General features: G+C 44.7%; 1 protein-coding gene across 1 annotated transcript in view; it reads right to left on the bottom strand.

Annotated features, from left to right (window-relative positions):
* The window catches only part of LOXHD1 (lipoxygenase homology PLAT domains 1), a 113993-nt gene that overhangs the window by 2215 nt on the left and 96327 nt on the right, over window positions 1-15451 (bottom strand). Inside the window, exons 38-41 of the mRNA XM_078616987.1 lie at window positions 15076-15255; window positions 13428-13566; window positions 4850-5005; window positions 3626-3941 (exon numbers count right to left, since the gene is read on the bottom strand). Coding sequence (XP_078473113.1) covers window positions 3626-3941; window positions 4850-5005; window positions 13428-13566; window positions 15076-15255 — 791 coding nt within the window. The remainder of the gene's footprint in view (window positions 1-3625; window positions 3942-4849; window positions 5006-13427; window positions 13567-15075; window positions 15256-15451) is intronic.

The following is a 15451-nucleotide window of genomic DNA, read 5'->3' as shown; positions in this document are numbered from 1 at the left end:
TGTAAAATAACTCGCATGCATAACATGATTCCATTCTATTTTGTGTCAAACACATTTTAAAATTCAATCCACTTTGCCCAATGTGTCGTTTAATCCCGAAATCAACGGTAAGCCAAATGAAGGACAAGGTTATGGCACGATTTCTGCCTGGTATTATACAAGAAAAAGCAATTAACGCCGCTAATGTTTAAGTGATGATATATTGGAAATTATTCAGGCGTCTGCTGTGACTTAGCGGTGGGATTTCAAATCTAATAGCAGCTTATGTGTGCTAGAAAAATGTTACCATCTTCTCTGAGCTGTTGTGAAAGCAGGAAAATGCCATGTGGTCATTTCCTGACTTATCTTGATCATGATGCACGACCAAATATTCGGTCAAGTGCGAGCTTTCCACCATTGATATAGTATGCAGGGACGAGTGTTTAACGTGAGCTTACCACGAGTAATATGCCTCCAGAGTGCAGTATTGTGCATATTGCCGCCCCGCAGCAATTAGGAAAATTCACACTTATAGGTTTTTACCACATACTCCGCTGCAGCACAGCAAATAGGAAATGTGTCTCATGATACATTTATAGTGCGTTGTGTATAGTGTGTTTTGAAAATCCCAACGGGCCTTTTTTTGGGTCTCTGAAAGTGCATGAACAAGCAATGGAATTACTCTTTGGTTCTTTCGGTAAGCAATGGAATTGCACTCATCTCAGTGGCAGCCCTGAGCCAGTCGATAAAAAAACACAAACCCATATAAGGGGCACCAGTATTTCCAGTGAGATGTGTTGACATACTGCCACGTTGTTTTTTGCGGTTGTGCCGTGTAGCTTGACAATGGGTTTTTAGAGTTGGACTGTGTGTTGTTTGGGATGATGCTTGACGTTTAATTCCAGTTCTGATGAAGCTTCCATCACTTGGAGAGAAACGGACATCATGCCAAACAACACGACTTGATAAATCATGTAGCTGTACTTAATTTATTGACCCAAAATAAATGATGGGCTGCATTTATGCTCAACTGGGATTTAAACTTGCAATCTTATGAATGTAAGCCATTCAAAGCAATATGCCTTCTAGCCAGATATTACTACACAGCATATATGTGTGATAAGCAGCTAATCTATATGTCTGGAAAACTCGACTCCAATTTTAGTGAATGAGATGTCATACGAAAGTGTATGCAGTTTAAAAGAATGAGGCTTAAATTCCTCCCAAAAATTGGCATTCGTCCACATTATTTTGTTTAATAGCCCTGGTGCTGCTTATCTGCTGTAACAGTCTGTGTACCATAGTCTCGTTTTAAAATCATACAACGGGGCTGAGCTGATGATGATCAATAGGTTTCCAACGTCTGCAATATCAGGGTCTAACCTACATACACGTGTGTCCGGATAACTCCTAGACCGTTCATACAATTGCAATGAACGAGGAGTAACTTGAAAGCGTATGATTAGTAGTTTATCCAAACTAGGTCAACATTACAAAAATATTTCACCTTTGAACAGATAAATATGCCCATCGGCTCCAGTGTTGATTTACCACTTTACCATATACAATAGCCCCAGTGTGCAATGCGAGCCGCAGTTTCAAAATGCTATGTTGGATAGGCATACCTTTGTCCATATCTTTGCAACTATTACATTTGTCTCACTCATCTACTTTTTAACATGCTAAATATTGAGTTATTGTGATATAACAATTGTTATAGCGTAATGGTGCAATTTTAGTTGATCAAATTCATAAAAATTGCCGTGGGGTGAATGGACGCTCTAAAAGTAATTTATTTTCATCTCAATGGGGTGCCCCCTAGTCAAATATTTTTCTTTCAAATCTACTGTCAATTTAGCATAAATAAAAACATTGTCTCAGTGTCTGCGTTCGTGAAACGAACAGATTTCATTATCAGTACGAATGCAATTTAGAGTATGCGCCTAAGTTATATATTTATTATTCACAATGTCCAGCGGCATGGCGCTGTGACGCAATCATTACGGCTCCAAGTAAGGAGGACGCAAGTTAAAATCCTGTTTGGGGGGCTACTCGGCCCATCGTCTCTGAAGTCAATAGAATGAGTACCACTTTGTAGGAATTATTCTTCGTTGTAGGAAGTTAACTTGATTGTCCCCTGGAGAATGTGGAATTTCCAACACTGGCCGAGGGCTGCCAATGGGTGGGGGGGGGGGGGCACTGCCCCCACACATTTTAATCACTTTAACTAAAACTTGAAAATCACATGTGAAAATAAAAAGAATGCAAGCCTGAAATGGCCATTTTATTTGACTACACTGTAGTTTTCTCATTCTAACAAAAGATGTAATTGGTGCCGAGGCAGATCTGTAACCTAACAACCCTAACCATAACGGGGTTCATCACCCTATTACAATAAGAATCTGATGGATTAATAAGTCACCTTTTGCTTCGTCGAGCAATCCTTCATGCGCGTCCTCTTTATGGAATGGCTTCGGTGGGATTTTGTATTCTTGGAATTTGAGGATTATGTCGGCTCTAGTATACATTACTCTGGTTGGGTGGCACTGCAGTTAGCCGAATTCAAATCCCCGTCGGGGGACGACGTAGAGCCCATCATCCTTGCAATGACTATGAAACACTAAAATATGTACCACATTATGAAAGTCAACAGCGGTCAAACTATGGAGTTGTTTTAATTTATTTAATTTTTTACCTACGTGACTTTACCGGAAAAAAACCAAAAAAGTATGAATCCTTGCAGTCACGAAAGCTTCAAATCTAGAATTATGGAGAGACTGTTCCTCAAATCCCAACCATCATGCAATTCTGAAAATGCCACCATTAACTTGGTACCAACAATATGAGTTGATCACCGCCCCATTGCTTGTTTGAGCAGGGAGACAACAATGAGTTCAATTATCGTGCTTGTGAGCATTTCGTTTTGTTTGCACTTCGTAATGTGCATGTGGTGCAATGGTGAGCACACTGAATTGCCAATCCAGAGATCGCCTGTTCAATCTCCCGGCACAGCACTTGAAACTGGCAAGTATCTAAAATCCATCCCGCCTGTCCTTCCAGCAGTATAAATGGGTACACCACCGTCGATTGTCAGATCGCATGTGGTGTGGTAAATCGTGGTTACTCCCACTTCTTCTTCCAATAAGTCTGGTCAGTGTGGGACAGTATGTCAAATGTCCTATACAGGGGCCCTCTAGAGCTCTCTCTACTGGAGGCATTTCCACCAGCAATTGCGTGTGCAAACAATGGCAGGACTGCACATTGACCTGATGATATGTCTTCTTGGTTCTTTCGGTAAAGTCACGTAGAAGGGAAGTAATAAAATAATAAAAATAAAACATAATAAAATAATTCTCACGACGTTTCGGCCACAACGCAAGCAGCCGTCCTCGGGTGAAGAATCCCTGCAATCACCTGAGGACAGCTGCTTGCGTTGTGGCCGAAACGTCGTGAGAATTATTTTATTATTTTTTTATTATTTTATTACTTCCCTTCTACGTGACTTTACCGAAAGAACCAAGAAGATTAATCCCTGCAGTCACGAAAGCTTTAAATCGAAACTGATGATATGTCTCAGATGTCGGGGGCGGGGGCTGCGGTCGGTGTTCGGGCTCTGGGTGTGCGTCGGCGTCCCGGGCGTGCCTACCTTGTTGAGCTCCCCCAGGTCGAGCGCTTCCAGCATGAAGCGCGACGTCTTGCCTCGCTCAAACAGGTTGCGGTATTTGTGCTTGAGCGCGCGGCGTCCCGAGTCGCCGCGCGTGCCAAACACGACGATGAAGACGTTGGCGTCGGTGCCGCATCCCTTTTCGCCGCCCGTCACCACCAGCACCTCGTACTTGACGGGAGCCAGGCCTCCGGTGCGGCTCGCGAAGCTCTCGATCTTGCGTCGGCACTCGAAGCTGCGGCCGCTCTCTTCACGATTCGACGACAGCTCGATCTGCGCGTCGCACGGGAAGATGTACCTGCAGCGGCGCGGGGGAGATGAGTGGCGGCTAGTTTGCCGCTTGCATGCAGAGGTTCACGGTGGACGTGAAAAGATTCCGTGACGTTCAAATAAGATGAAGACACGTGTGCACTTTGTGTCGCGGTCCCAAAGCGTGACCCGTGTTGGAAAATTACTTGCAAATTACTCGATTGGGGAAAACCACAAAGCAACGTCACCCCTCTCTATTCGCAGACCAAACCCATGTGTGAAACAGCATTTGCGTAATAGCCTTGTGCGCGAATACAGCATCTTATTTTAGCGTGAAGTTGGGATTGTAGAAGCAGAGCATTCGACCTGTGTTAGTCTACATTTAGGTAGGTAGGTAGTTTGCGGATTCCTGGAACAAATTACCAGATGAGTCCCCCTCTGAGGCCCTCTCAGGGAGGGGGGGGGGGAACTGCCCCACCTGCTCCCACCCACACATATCTACGGCCCTGATTAAGACTAACTTGCTTTCATTGGTGACCTGGGAGAAAATACCAAATGTAAAGAATCTCCATGCTCAAACAAGCATTGGGTGGTGCTGATCTCCATTGGCGACCCCTCAATCAGTTCTATAATTTCCACTATCCAATGACAGGGACCAGCCTATATCTTTAGGCAAAAGCACTGTTCATTTCCCATCGAGTGATGATCTTTAAATTTTCGAGTCGACCCCCAACTTGGAAATTGAACTCGCAACCTTTTGATTGCGTATTCGTATACCCATACATGACAGGACGTGACATTTACACTTGAAACAAATATACTTTAGCCAGCGTTGTGATGAGCACGGGGGGGGGGCTACTAGTAGCATAGAATGTCAAGAGAGTCTTTGACAAAAAAAAGAAAATAAACGGTGGAGGAAAAGTCAGATCTCGGTGCAGGGCCGCCACCACGTCTCACTTGTTTCCTGTCTCGAGGATGAGCAGCACGATCTGCTGCACGTGCCACGTGGCCTCGCTGCGGCTGGACGATTTCTTGCGGGGGCAGTGCCCCAGCACGAGGGACATGATGTCCCCCACGTCCGCCGACTCGAACTCAAACTTGTCCGTGGCTCCCCTGCTCGCGCACAGCACCGCGTACATTTCGTTCATGAACTTAGTGACGAAAATGTGCGTATGCATGTTGAAATAGTTTCGCGCCGTACGCGGCCAACCGTGCTAATACGATATTCGTCGGTAACGTTTTATTTGTTTATAATTTTAATCAACGACTGTAAGTGGACATAAGTCATTTAGCTTCAAGCAAGAGTGATGACTCGACTACCCACCAAACGTTCAAGCATGACCGACTATAACAAGATAAAAAGAATGAGTCTGAATGAAGATGCAGACGAAGATAACTTAGACTGCAGTGCACTCAGGCAGAACACATTTTGTAAATTGTCCATATATGGTTAAAAAAAAGAGCCTTTCAATATTTGTGGGAATAATTTGCATGCCCCTCGCACAACCAACATTTATGAACTCAGAGTGGACTCAAGTTTTGACCACTTTAGTCGACGAGCTAAACCACGGGCCAAGTCTCGACTAAAATTACATCGGTAGTCGTCGACCTCGACTCAGACTAAAACGCAAATGCCCCACTAAATTAACTGTGTCCGTGTCACAGCCACAGCCGGTGAACGCTTTGCTTCGTCGTGTCCTCGAGGAGGATGGGGGTCACACCTTCAGGAAATCCCGCCGGTGCTTTCGCTGCTACAAGGGGCATCTTTGTTCCCCCGCCCCCACCATCTCCCACTTTCTCCTATTTCCCCATCTATCTCCTCTGCTTTGTTGTGTGACCTCCTCCACGAGCACTACAAGCGGCTGTCTTCTCAAAAGCAATAACTGCATTCTGGCGTGGCGAGCGACGCAATGCCTGCGCGAAATGAATATTATCACGGCCGCCCTGGGAGAAGATCAAAAGAGTCGGCATCTCGTGCGACATCTCGTGCATTGTCCTCATCGTCACCCAATGCGCATCTCCATCAAGGATAAGGTTTCCATTTAATAAACCCCTTAAATACTGTTAGAGAGAGTGCTGCAATGGTGTAATGTCTTGCACAGCGGACTTGCAATCTGGAGGTCACTGGTTCGGATCGATCCGCCAGCGTGCCAGTTGAAACAATGGGCAAGCCTCTGTCGATGTATATTTATGTTACCAGGTAAGGCCCCACTGAGCGATATAGCTCATTTTCATAAGCGACCTGACCACAAATGATAGCTCAACGAAGTGGCTCATCACGTGGAAATGTATAGCAGACAAATACTCTAAACGCGTGTTTATAAATGTGGACGGTAAAGCCGGAGGACACGGAGAAAAATCCACGTGACCTTGGGGCCAGGGTCGGGATGGAACCCACGACCTGCATACTAGGCGACGGAGTTAACATCTTGCCACCCTGACACCTCAGTGGTATTTCACTATCCAGTGGTGTAAGTGGAGTACTCCACAGTTAGTGGATTGGCAAGTTTCATGTGGTGGGGTAAAGTGTGGGGAGCTCCCAGGGTAACATGTTTTCACACAACCCCCAGCGTCACACTTTTGTATCCAACTCGCTTGCACATAACATTTTGGAACGAGGAGGGAAACATGTCTACAGTTATCTCTCTGTCTAGCTGGTATATGTCAGTGGGTTCCATTTGCTCAACATTTTATTCGATGGTGACCTAAGGCAAGAGGGTCACGGTGTTGTTCTTCAGGAACTGTTGATGGATTTCGCGTAATGCACAAAGGCCGAGTGCTTTTTGTGCACGTTTCAGTGGGTGTTGTTTGCAACTTATGGAGCGTGTTCATTTCCAGATCCTTCTGTTCAGCTCGGCTCTAAGTACGTTCCAGTGTTTGTGCCATGGACCTTGCCGCCTGTCCCACTGCATATACAGCTTTCTCCGAGATCTAGAACATTTAAAAAGCTTCACTTCGAAGGTGTCCATCTCTGAATTATGTTCATCTATTTAAATGTGTTTTGTTTATATTCTTTACATTATTAGAAATCACTATGTGTTATTCCTACCCGTTAATCTACTTTCAAGGTTATTCAGAATTCCACAGTATTTTCTTTTGACGTATCTATAGATCCACGCTGATAACGGTTCTGCTGCTATATCCCGCACCTACAATTAGCACGGATGGCGACGTACGGTGCGAAAGAAGTTCAACATACATAGTAATGGCATGGCAATCACGTCGCTGGCTCTGATTGGTTGATATGTTCGTCGTGCAATATATTTGGTTTACTTTGATCACATTCAAATAGAAAGTAGGTATTCAGGTGTCATTTGTGTTTTTTTTATGCCATTTGCTCTCACATTCACCAGGCCACGGAAGAACAACAGTGAATGCCGCACGTTATTTTCTAGAACTGAAAGTAAATGGGGGGGGGGGGAGGGGGGGCAATTGCCGGTCGCTCCCTCAATAAATAGCCCCTGTGCTGAGCTTTTCTCTCCGGGCCTCCCTTTTAGGATAGTTGCGATTTGCTCTGCGTGGGGGCAGGGTGGGTTTTATTGCAGTTCCTCGCAGGTTTGGTGGAGGGGGGGCAGTTACAAGTCCTCCAGGGTGCAAGCGTTGATCAGTGAGACTTTAGAGGACAAGGCTAGTGTGCGTTGTGTGATTCCTTAATCTTCTGCCCAGTGGCAGGTCTCTAGCTCACACTCCCTCCAGCCCTGTCCGATCTTTAGCTTTTGTCTTCATTTCACTGTAGCTCTCTCCCCTTCCTTCAAGGCGACGAGCGGCATCTTTCTTTGTTTTGCCTCTTGGCCTCGCTACTGACATCGTTCCAGAACTTACATCATCGAGCTCTCCCCTCTGTGAGAATGTGCCCAATCCGTATCAATACATAAAAGAGAAGGTTCGTGTTTATTAAAATTGGGATATTTTGGGGATTTGACTAAAGTTGTTATTATTACCGGAGACCACGTCTTTCTTACGCAACTCATGTTACTCCTGCACGTGGGTTTACTCTCTTGCGTAATTGCCCAACGCATAACTCTTTGCGACGTTCACTAGATGTGCGCACCTGTAACACTTGACTTGGATTTGCTGCTCGTGCTACGTTACTTTAATCCAACTTAACTCACCCTAGTACGGTGGATCATGGTAGTTTCTTCGTTGTATTTGTCGTTATGTTGTTAATCCATAAGCCTCTTTCTCTTGTGTATTACTAATTCATAGCTTGTTACGAATTTAATCCGTTGTGCATATCAAGATACTGAGTGATTTGGATGTTGTCATCTGCTGTTATTTTACATGTCTTGCTTTTAATCCGATTTATTTTATACAAGAACACTGTAGTGGCAGTCTTTGTCCGGTGTATTATCTCCACATCGTATTGCGACAAACGTTATTCAACTGTAGGGCATATGTGGAGTCGTTTATTGGTGTTATAATCCCATGCATAGCTTGTTGCGATGTACATTGTTTTAATTCAATATATTGACCAAGGTATCCTGTGTTTATAATTGTCACACCTGCTCTGATCTCACGTGCAAGTCAATCCGTCGTAACTCACGCATGATGTGTTTGTAGTATCTATTTTACATTGCACCTTCCTGTTTGGTGTGTTTGGTAGTAACACATGCTATTTGGATCTGCGGCATTATATTAATTTACAAAATAGGTTTTGTCACTTGCACCGATAACTACTCTTAATTATATCACCAGAAAACCTTAACAGAGTTAACATGATAATTATTTCATCAAACCGTGACATTGAATTGTAACTTTTCTTTAAACCACGAGGAGTGTAAATCATTCCATTCCTATTTTTCAAGCAGTTTGAAGGATCCATACTCTTTGGTTCTTTCGGTAAAGTCACTTAGGTGAAAATAATAATAAAATAAAATAAGGATGTAGTGTTTAATAGATATGTGTTCGAGGCAGAAATACTGTAATCTGTAATTCAGACTTCATGTCTTATTATTTGGTGTCATGGGTTGGAGTACTGCACAAAAACAAAGCAACCAGACATACATTTTGTGGTCTTTTTCAGTGGAAGTGCATGCATAGGCTGCTAGGGAGTTTCATCGTAATATAGAGTAAGCAACTTGGAAATTAGAAAAATACTATATCAGAAGAGCATGTAGATATTCATGAATGGGGTTGAAATACGTAGGGAACATGTGCAGAATGGAGGATGGCGGGTAACTGAGCTGTGCAATGGAGAGCACATCCACATCTAGAGGAAGAACTGAATCCAGATGCTGAATGAGGCCAAATGTGTGGATATTTCATGGAAGGTATCGACTGTGACAATGTGAGGCCTCACACGACTCTAAAACTGCAAGAGGCGAACTGGGATTAAGCTGAAAGGGGAAATGGTGAGGTGTAGTGATATCTACATCACTATCCATCGTGAACCCTGTATATTTATTTGTTTCCCTGGACACCAAACCATCTACATTCCACTTGTGCTCTCATAATCCTGTCGTGAGGCGAAGACATTTCCGCGTAGAATTATGCAGCAAGTAGTGCACCCCACTGCGTGAGAGAACAGCTTGGAATATGACGTTAAACAATTACTTGAGGTTACTTCAATAGCCTTCTTACTCGAGGGGTGAGAGTCCAAATTTAACAAGTTCAAAATTCCCCGCACATTTGCCCAATTTGGATTATACATTGCAATCATCGCCACCCCCCCCTCCCCGCCCCACTGACAGACTAAGACCCCAGATCACTCTTGTAAATTTTACTGTCCTGGTCTCAGGAGTTCTCACCTAGTCAAACAAAATAAACTTGAGACTATCCACACGAGGGGCACATATTCCGCAAAGAATGTTTGTCGCATGTCGATTGACCTGAAATGAGGTCTTCGTGAAAATTCTCTTTTAATTGGATGTTTTTTTTGGTGCATTTGTCGTGAGTCCAACTGAGTTACAGACGTTATTCTTTAGAGGCAACACTATACGGAGGAGTTACAGCTACGAAGGGTCGGACACTCACTCGGGTCCCGGCCACGTGTTGATGCCTTCTAGGATGTAGAGCTTTCAGCTTGTAGACGTCGAGCTTCCAGCTCGTAGAACAAAGCGACCCCAGTCCCTCTCAGGGACCCACCTGATATCCTCCCTCCTTCTCGAGCGTTCTAGCTCCATCTCGATCCCTCGCGAGAGACACGTGGTCATCCCCTAGCCCCCCCACCTGGGGCCCTCTCTGTGGACACTCCGGATCACGTGTCTACGGGGTCAACCAGAGTGCCATGGCCCGGGGCAACCCTGCCCCTGGGTTGACACTCTCCCGCTCCCCCTCGTGAGGGCCCGCACTGCACGCTATGCGTGGTGCCCGCGCTATCCCAACGCTCACCAAGCCCCGCTAGGGCTGGTACTACACCCACCTACGGGGGTGTACGCGTTGACAGTGCATCGCACACCGTGCTATAGTAAAGCCGGAATCACACAGCAACCCACCCAGTGCTGTCCGCGACGTAGGAACATCGCACGCCACGACCCTCCCGGGCCGGCACCACACGGTGACATCCCCGATGTCACTACACATTCACTTGTGACAGAACAGAGACTATCAATTCGCTACAAGTCCCATGGATACAAACCTGGGATCTAGGCAGTGCTGGGTCAGTGCCCTGAGCAATCAGTCACCTGATAACTTCTATGACCTGATTCTTAACTTGTGTTATATTTTAAACACATTTACTATGTAATCTTTATGCCCAAAAAACACTATTCCATCATTGCAATTAACAATGATTTACAAAGTTTAATGCACGATGTTTTAGGAAATTAGCATTATGTTAAGATAAAATGACATTACCTGAAATATTAGCCGATTGCTCATATACAGTACATATTTTTGTACGGCAATGCTAATGATGAAGGGAGTGAGATGTTGTTAGGTCTGAGAAATCATCATTAGACCTCCTTTGCCAGTACCAAAATATAATAATAGGGTTTTACCCCTTTCCCCCCCCCCCCCTTTTTTTTCAAGGACAATGCATATATTATCAGAGTGTGTTTTTTGTTTGCATTTTGACCACAAGTATTGTGGTTAATGCACACATGATTCCTTGTAAAAAGGTTTCAGTTTTGTTGCCAGTAAAAAGGGGAAAACCCCTATTATTAAATCCATTCAAGTTTAGGTCCTGGGCCTTATGCCACTGCCAACACAACACCCATCTTATTTATAAATGCTTAGTAAGGAAAACAATCTACAGTACACATGACGAAACGTATGGTTGCTGTTTAAAGCTAAAATTACCCACTGTACTGTTTATATAAATGAAGATTTAGCTTGAGCTCTGCCCTGTGGCATTGCCACAATCAGTCGAATGCACCGCGCGCTATGTCTAATTTAACTTTGCTTTGAATCAGGCCAGCAGGGGACATAAAACACAGGCCTGGGATGGCCAGCCATAATGGTGATCCCTCTCCCGCCAGCACAAGCCGGCCCCACCCCCACTGTGGTGAATTTGCACAACAGGGAAACCAAACAACCCAGAAGCCCTTTACCCATCCCCCAACCCTGCCCCCTCATCGCCCTTCCCATCCCCCAACCATCCAGCAGCCCAGTTGTGCTAAAATTACAAAGTGTCTATGAGCAAAAGGGGAAACCGTAAACTAAGCTTGAGACATCGCTTCCGTGTCCCGAGGGTGCCGAGAGTAAGTTCGGCTGGAACCCAAATAAAACAAAATGTGCCATTGTTTCTTGTGCAATATAGATAGGCCAGTAAACAAAACAATGCTGAATACGAATTGTAATACCGTGTTCAAACACAAATCAATGCGAATGCGTCTTTCTGCTGAAATGAGCGTGGAAATAAATGTCTGTGGCTGCTTATCATTAGGGGGCCGTCTCCACTGGTAAAAATGAAAAAAAAATCCCTTAATACCTAAAACCCTTTAATACTTACCTGCTCCTCATACAGATTATAAAATGCACACACAATCCCCTCCCTTCCCCCATCCCTGCGGGCTTCTGTGCCCCAACAATATTATTTACGCAACTGCCTGTGCTGCTCACTGGGGCTTGGGCTATGTAAGGGGTACGTGGTGGTGGTGGTGGTGATGATGCATCGAAGCGTGAGTGAAGTGAGAAGTGATTATTTTTGATTGATGCACATTACATGAAAATTAGTCTATGCTTACAATTAGGTTAAGGCGACAAACCAACACGCACACGTGAGACTGGAAATACTAGTGACAATTACAAACACGAAATGAAATACAAGGGCAGAGGAATACATTTTTGCCGTTGAATCGTGATCCTGAATCGTCGTAAATTCACTTGGGGGGGTGTATATTACAGCCAAGAAAATCTAATATTTGGTATGTAATGCTATTTACTTATTATTGTGCTTATCCAAAATAAACCTTAATAAAACAAACGCTTGCCGTTTTCAAATGCAGGTCCGCGTTAAAGTGTCTTCACGTTGAAATGAGAGTCGGGTGGTGCAACATCCCTGCCGATGGCTCTGAGCCATTGTTAGAAACTCCACGTTGTTGTGGTGGGTGACCACAGTTCACCCCCATAGCACGACCCACTGTCTTTACTCTCAACAAAGTGGCACTCGTGGTATTAACCCGCGGAGGACGATGGGCTGAATTGATCTCCGGACTCATGACCTTTCCGATTGTGAGTCGAGCAACTGTGCCGCGGGGCCACTAGACCAGTGTTGGAATGGGGAATGCTGCCACCAGATAAATAGTATCTCAATTGTGGGATCGGTCTCACAATGTGAAAAAATGCCCTTCCAGAATTCTGTCGGCCAGCAGTCACCATCCCCTCCAACCCTCTCCCCCACGACTCGGACTGGTGACCTTCCGATCCAAGAGCACTGCCAGATCGTCACGCAGTCAGCAATTTATTAATACTGTTTAAATATAAACCGTAACTATAATTAAGCGGTATTTACTCATTATGGAAAGCCTTTCTCAAGCCTTAAGACCTTTCCCACAGGGATGTATGGTCAATTCTCTTTTAAAGGAGTATTTCGCAGGTGGGTGAAAACTACAGTGCCAAGAGAAAACCCACTCGTACATGAATGGGGGCCTAGTACTGAAACTTGATGTCATGCTTCACTGCCCTTGCCTCTATCTCTGCTCCGAAGTCACCGTGCAACGCACACGCACGTGTGTGCCACCATGCCTGGTGATACATCCCCTCTGCACGTCCTGGTGCGTTCCCAGCAGAGGTTCTCAAAAGAGTAATAGCGGCAGGAATAGAAACGAGTGGCTGCGTCAAAATATCCCAAATTACAAAAAGGAAAAACCGGTCAAGCAGGTTAGGTAATTCAATAATATACACCTTTCAAGGAATAAGCCACTCTTGACCTATTTCTCGCCTAAACTGCTCAGAAGTGTATCGCGCTGGTGACAGGAGATGCCGCTTGTGTAATGTTTGCGACCTTGCCGCAAGGACAGATGGGGCCCAGCTTTTTTGTTATTCGATCACAGCTAGGCTTGAAGTCACGTCCCCGCAGTTCAAAGGCACGAAATTACCAGTGCGTGCATATGAAGCGGGGTACAGGCCTCTCCCGCCTGCACATTTGGGTTACCTTTGAAATCGGCGTGCCTTTGATGAGTTTTCCAGGAGGAACTCTTCTGATCTCTTCTTCTTCCCTTCCAGGACGAGCCACACATTTTCCTTTGTGTCGGCGCCTTCGCTATCACCGGTCACAACTGTGATTTCGAACGCTGGAACCAAAACGAGCTTCCCATCAGCAAGGGCAAACAATAATATTTTATATAATGGTGCGAAATAACCTTTACATATTCTTTAAGTAAATATATATGATTGGGATTTAGAAAATTGTCCAAATATTAACATGTGCATTATTCCCATTCAGTTGTGTTTTTTTTCAAAAATGACAACTCTCGTCTTCTCAGAAGGTGTTAACGATTTATTGACGTAGTCAAGATAATGCGCTAAGTTGCTCCCCAACTAAGTGTCTACCAATTGTTAAAAATGCATTCTGCCACCCAACCAGTATTTTGACTTGGATGTTATCAGTAATTGTATACCGAATATGTCACGAGAGTCACATCGTGAAGCGAAGAAATGTTCTTCTGAAAATGTTCACAAGCCAGCAGAGAATGTTCCCAGAATATGACACCAAACAAACCCCTCCTGGTGTCACTTCAGTAGGCCTCTGACCTAACACTAGATGACAGGCCTTCATGTCCTGTAAAGATTGGTTTATACATGTGAACCTTCTGAAAATAGCTAGGCTGAATTTAAAAAAAAAAAACAACACTGACAAAATTAATATTGATGAGTGTTTTTTTGGTGCAATTGTTGGAGTGCAGCCTCAGATAAGTAACTGACCCCACGTAAAGATTACGTTGTGAGCATGGTTGGCTGCTCAGCTTTGAACCCACGATCTCATCGGTAAGGGTTCAGTGCTCTGATACAGGGATTACTGCCCTGAGCTACCCGGGCACTTCCCAGCTTGTAACGTTTGAATTTCCTTTGTCTCTGTTCGCCATTCTTCACCCGTTAAAGAGTGCAACGGAAATATACACAATGCATCTCTAAAAACGGCCATGTAACCTTATCCAAGGCAATGTCTTTGATTGATAATTTAATTGCTGCCTCCCTCTTCAGGATCCCTTTTGAACAATACCGTGATCAGCCTCAGGGCCTCATCCTTGTCTCATGCATAACGTGGGTTCCTATGCTCGGCTCGCTTCTGAGTACGGTTTGCTGGTCGCCACCATAAAATTGCGCCTCTGTAAGCCAGATGAGCCTTTGGCCATGGGGCTTCGCGTTGATTTGTGTAATTTATTTATAAACAGCACTGAGCAGGCACAAAAAACCAGGGTGTTCAATTGCAAGCATCGCATTATCAAAGGCTCTTTCGACTAGCCACAGTGAGCTGCGATATAAAAGAGGCATTTTAATGGAAATCTATACTTCACAGCTTCGTTTCATTTATTTTATAAAACATAAAAAAAAAAATCACTTTATCATTTAATTGGCACAACTATAATTTTTTGGACAATCGGGTTACGGTTCGCCATTTCTTTTTTACACTCACGCTGGGACGACCGCGATTGAGTTTTCCCCAGGTTCTGTAAGGAACGTAGAAACAATTTAATCTTTTCGACTGCACCCAATTTAAGCCCTATTTAATTAAGCCGGAAAAGAAAATAATTTAAAAGCATTTCTTTCAATTGATGCCACAGCCTGCCCCCGCCTCATACTCAGGACGTCCTTGGCAGAGGCTGTGGCCTTGCGGTTGGCGTTGACGCAGCTGAGCTCGCGTAGCGTCTGGTGGTCGTCCTCGTTGGCAGCGAGCCAGCGGTCGCAGTGGAACTTGAACGTGGTGCCCAGGGCCTCGTCCCGCACCTCCACATACTCCAGGTGCCAGCCCGCGCAGATTCCTACGGGCAGCCGTGGCCATGCTCATCGTCAAAATTCCGCAATCGTGTGATGATGTATCTTTTCCTCGGAGAACAGTTCCTTGACAACTCCACCGATTTAAATAAATGAGGTACCATTTGAAAGCTTATATCGTTTAGGAAATGACAATAACATTTGACCTTTGACTCGGTAATTTGGCATATCGGCCTAGCCATT

Source organism: Lampetra planeri, chromosome 3 (assembly GCF_965212315.1).
Source record: "Lampetra planeri chromosome 3, kcLamPlan1.2.h2, whole genome shotgun sequence".
NCBI classification, from domain to species: domain Eukaryota; kingdom Metazoa; phylum Chordata; class Hyperoartia; order Petromyzontiformes; family Petromyzontidae; genus Lampetra; species Lampetra planeri.
The sequence above is the reverse complement of the archived record's forward strand: the minus strand, read 5'-3'. Positions and strand labels throughout refer to the sequence as shown.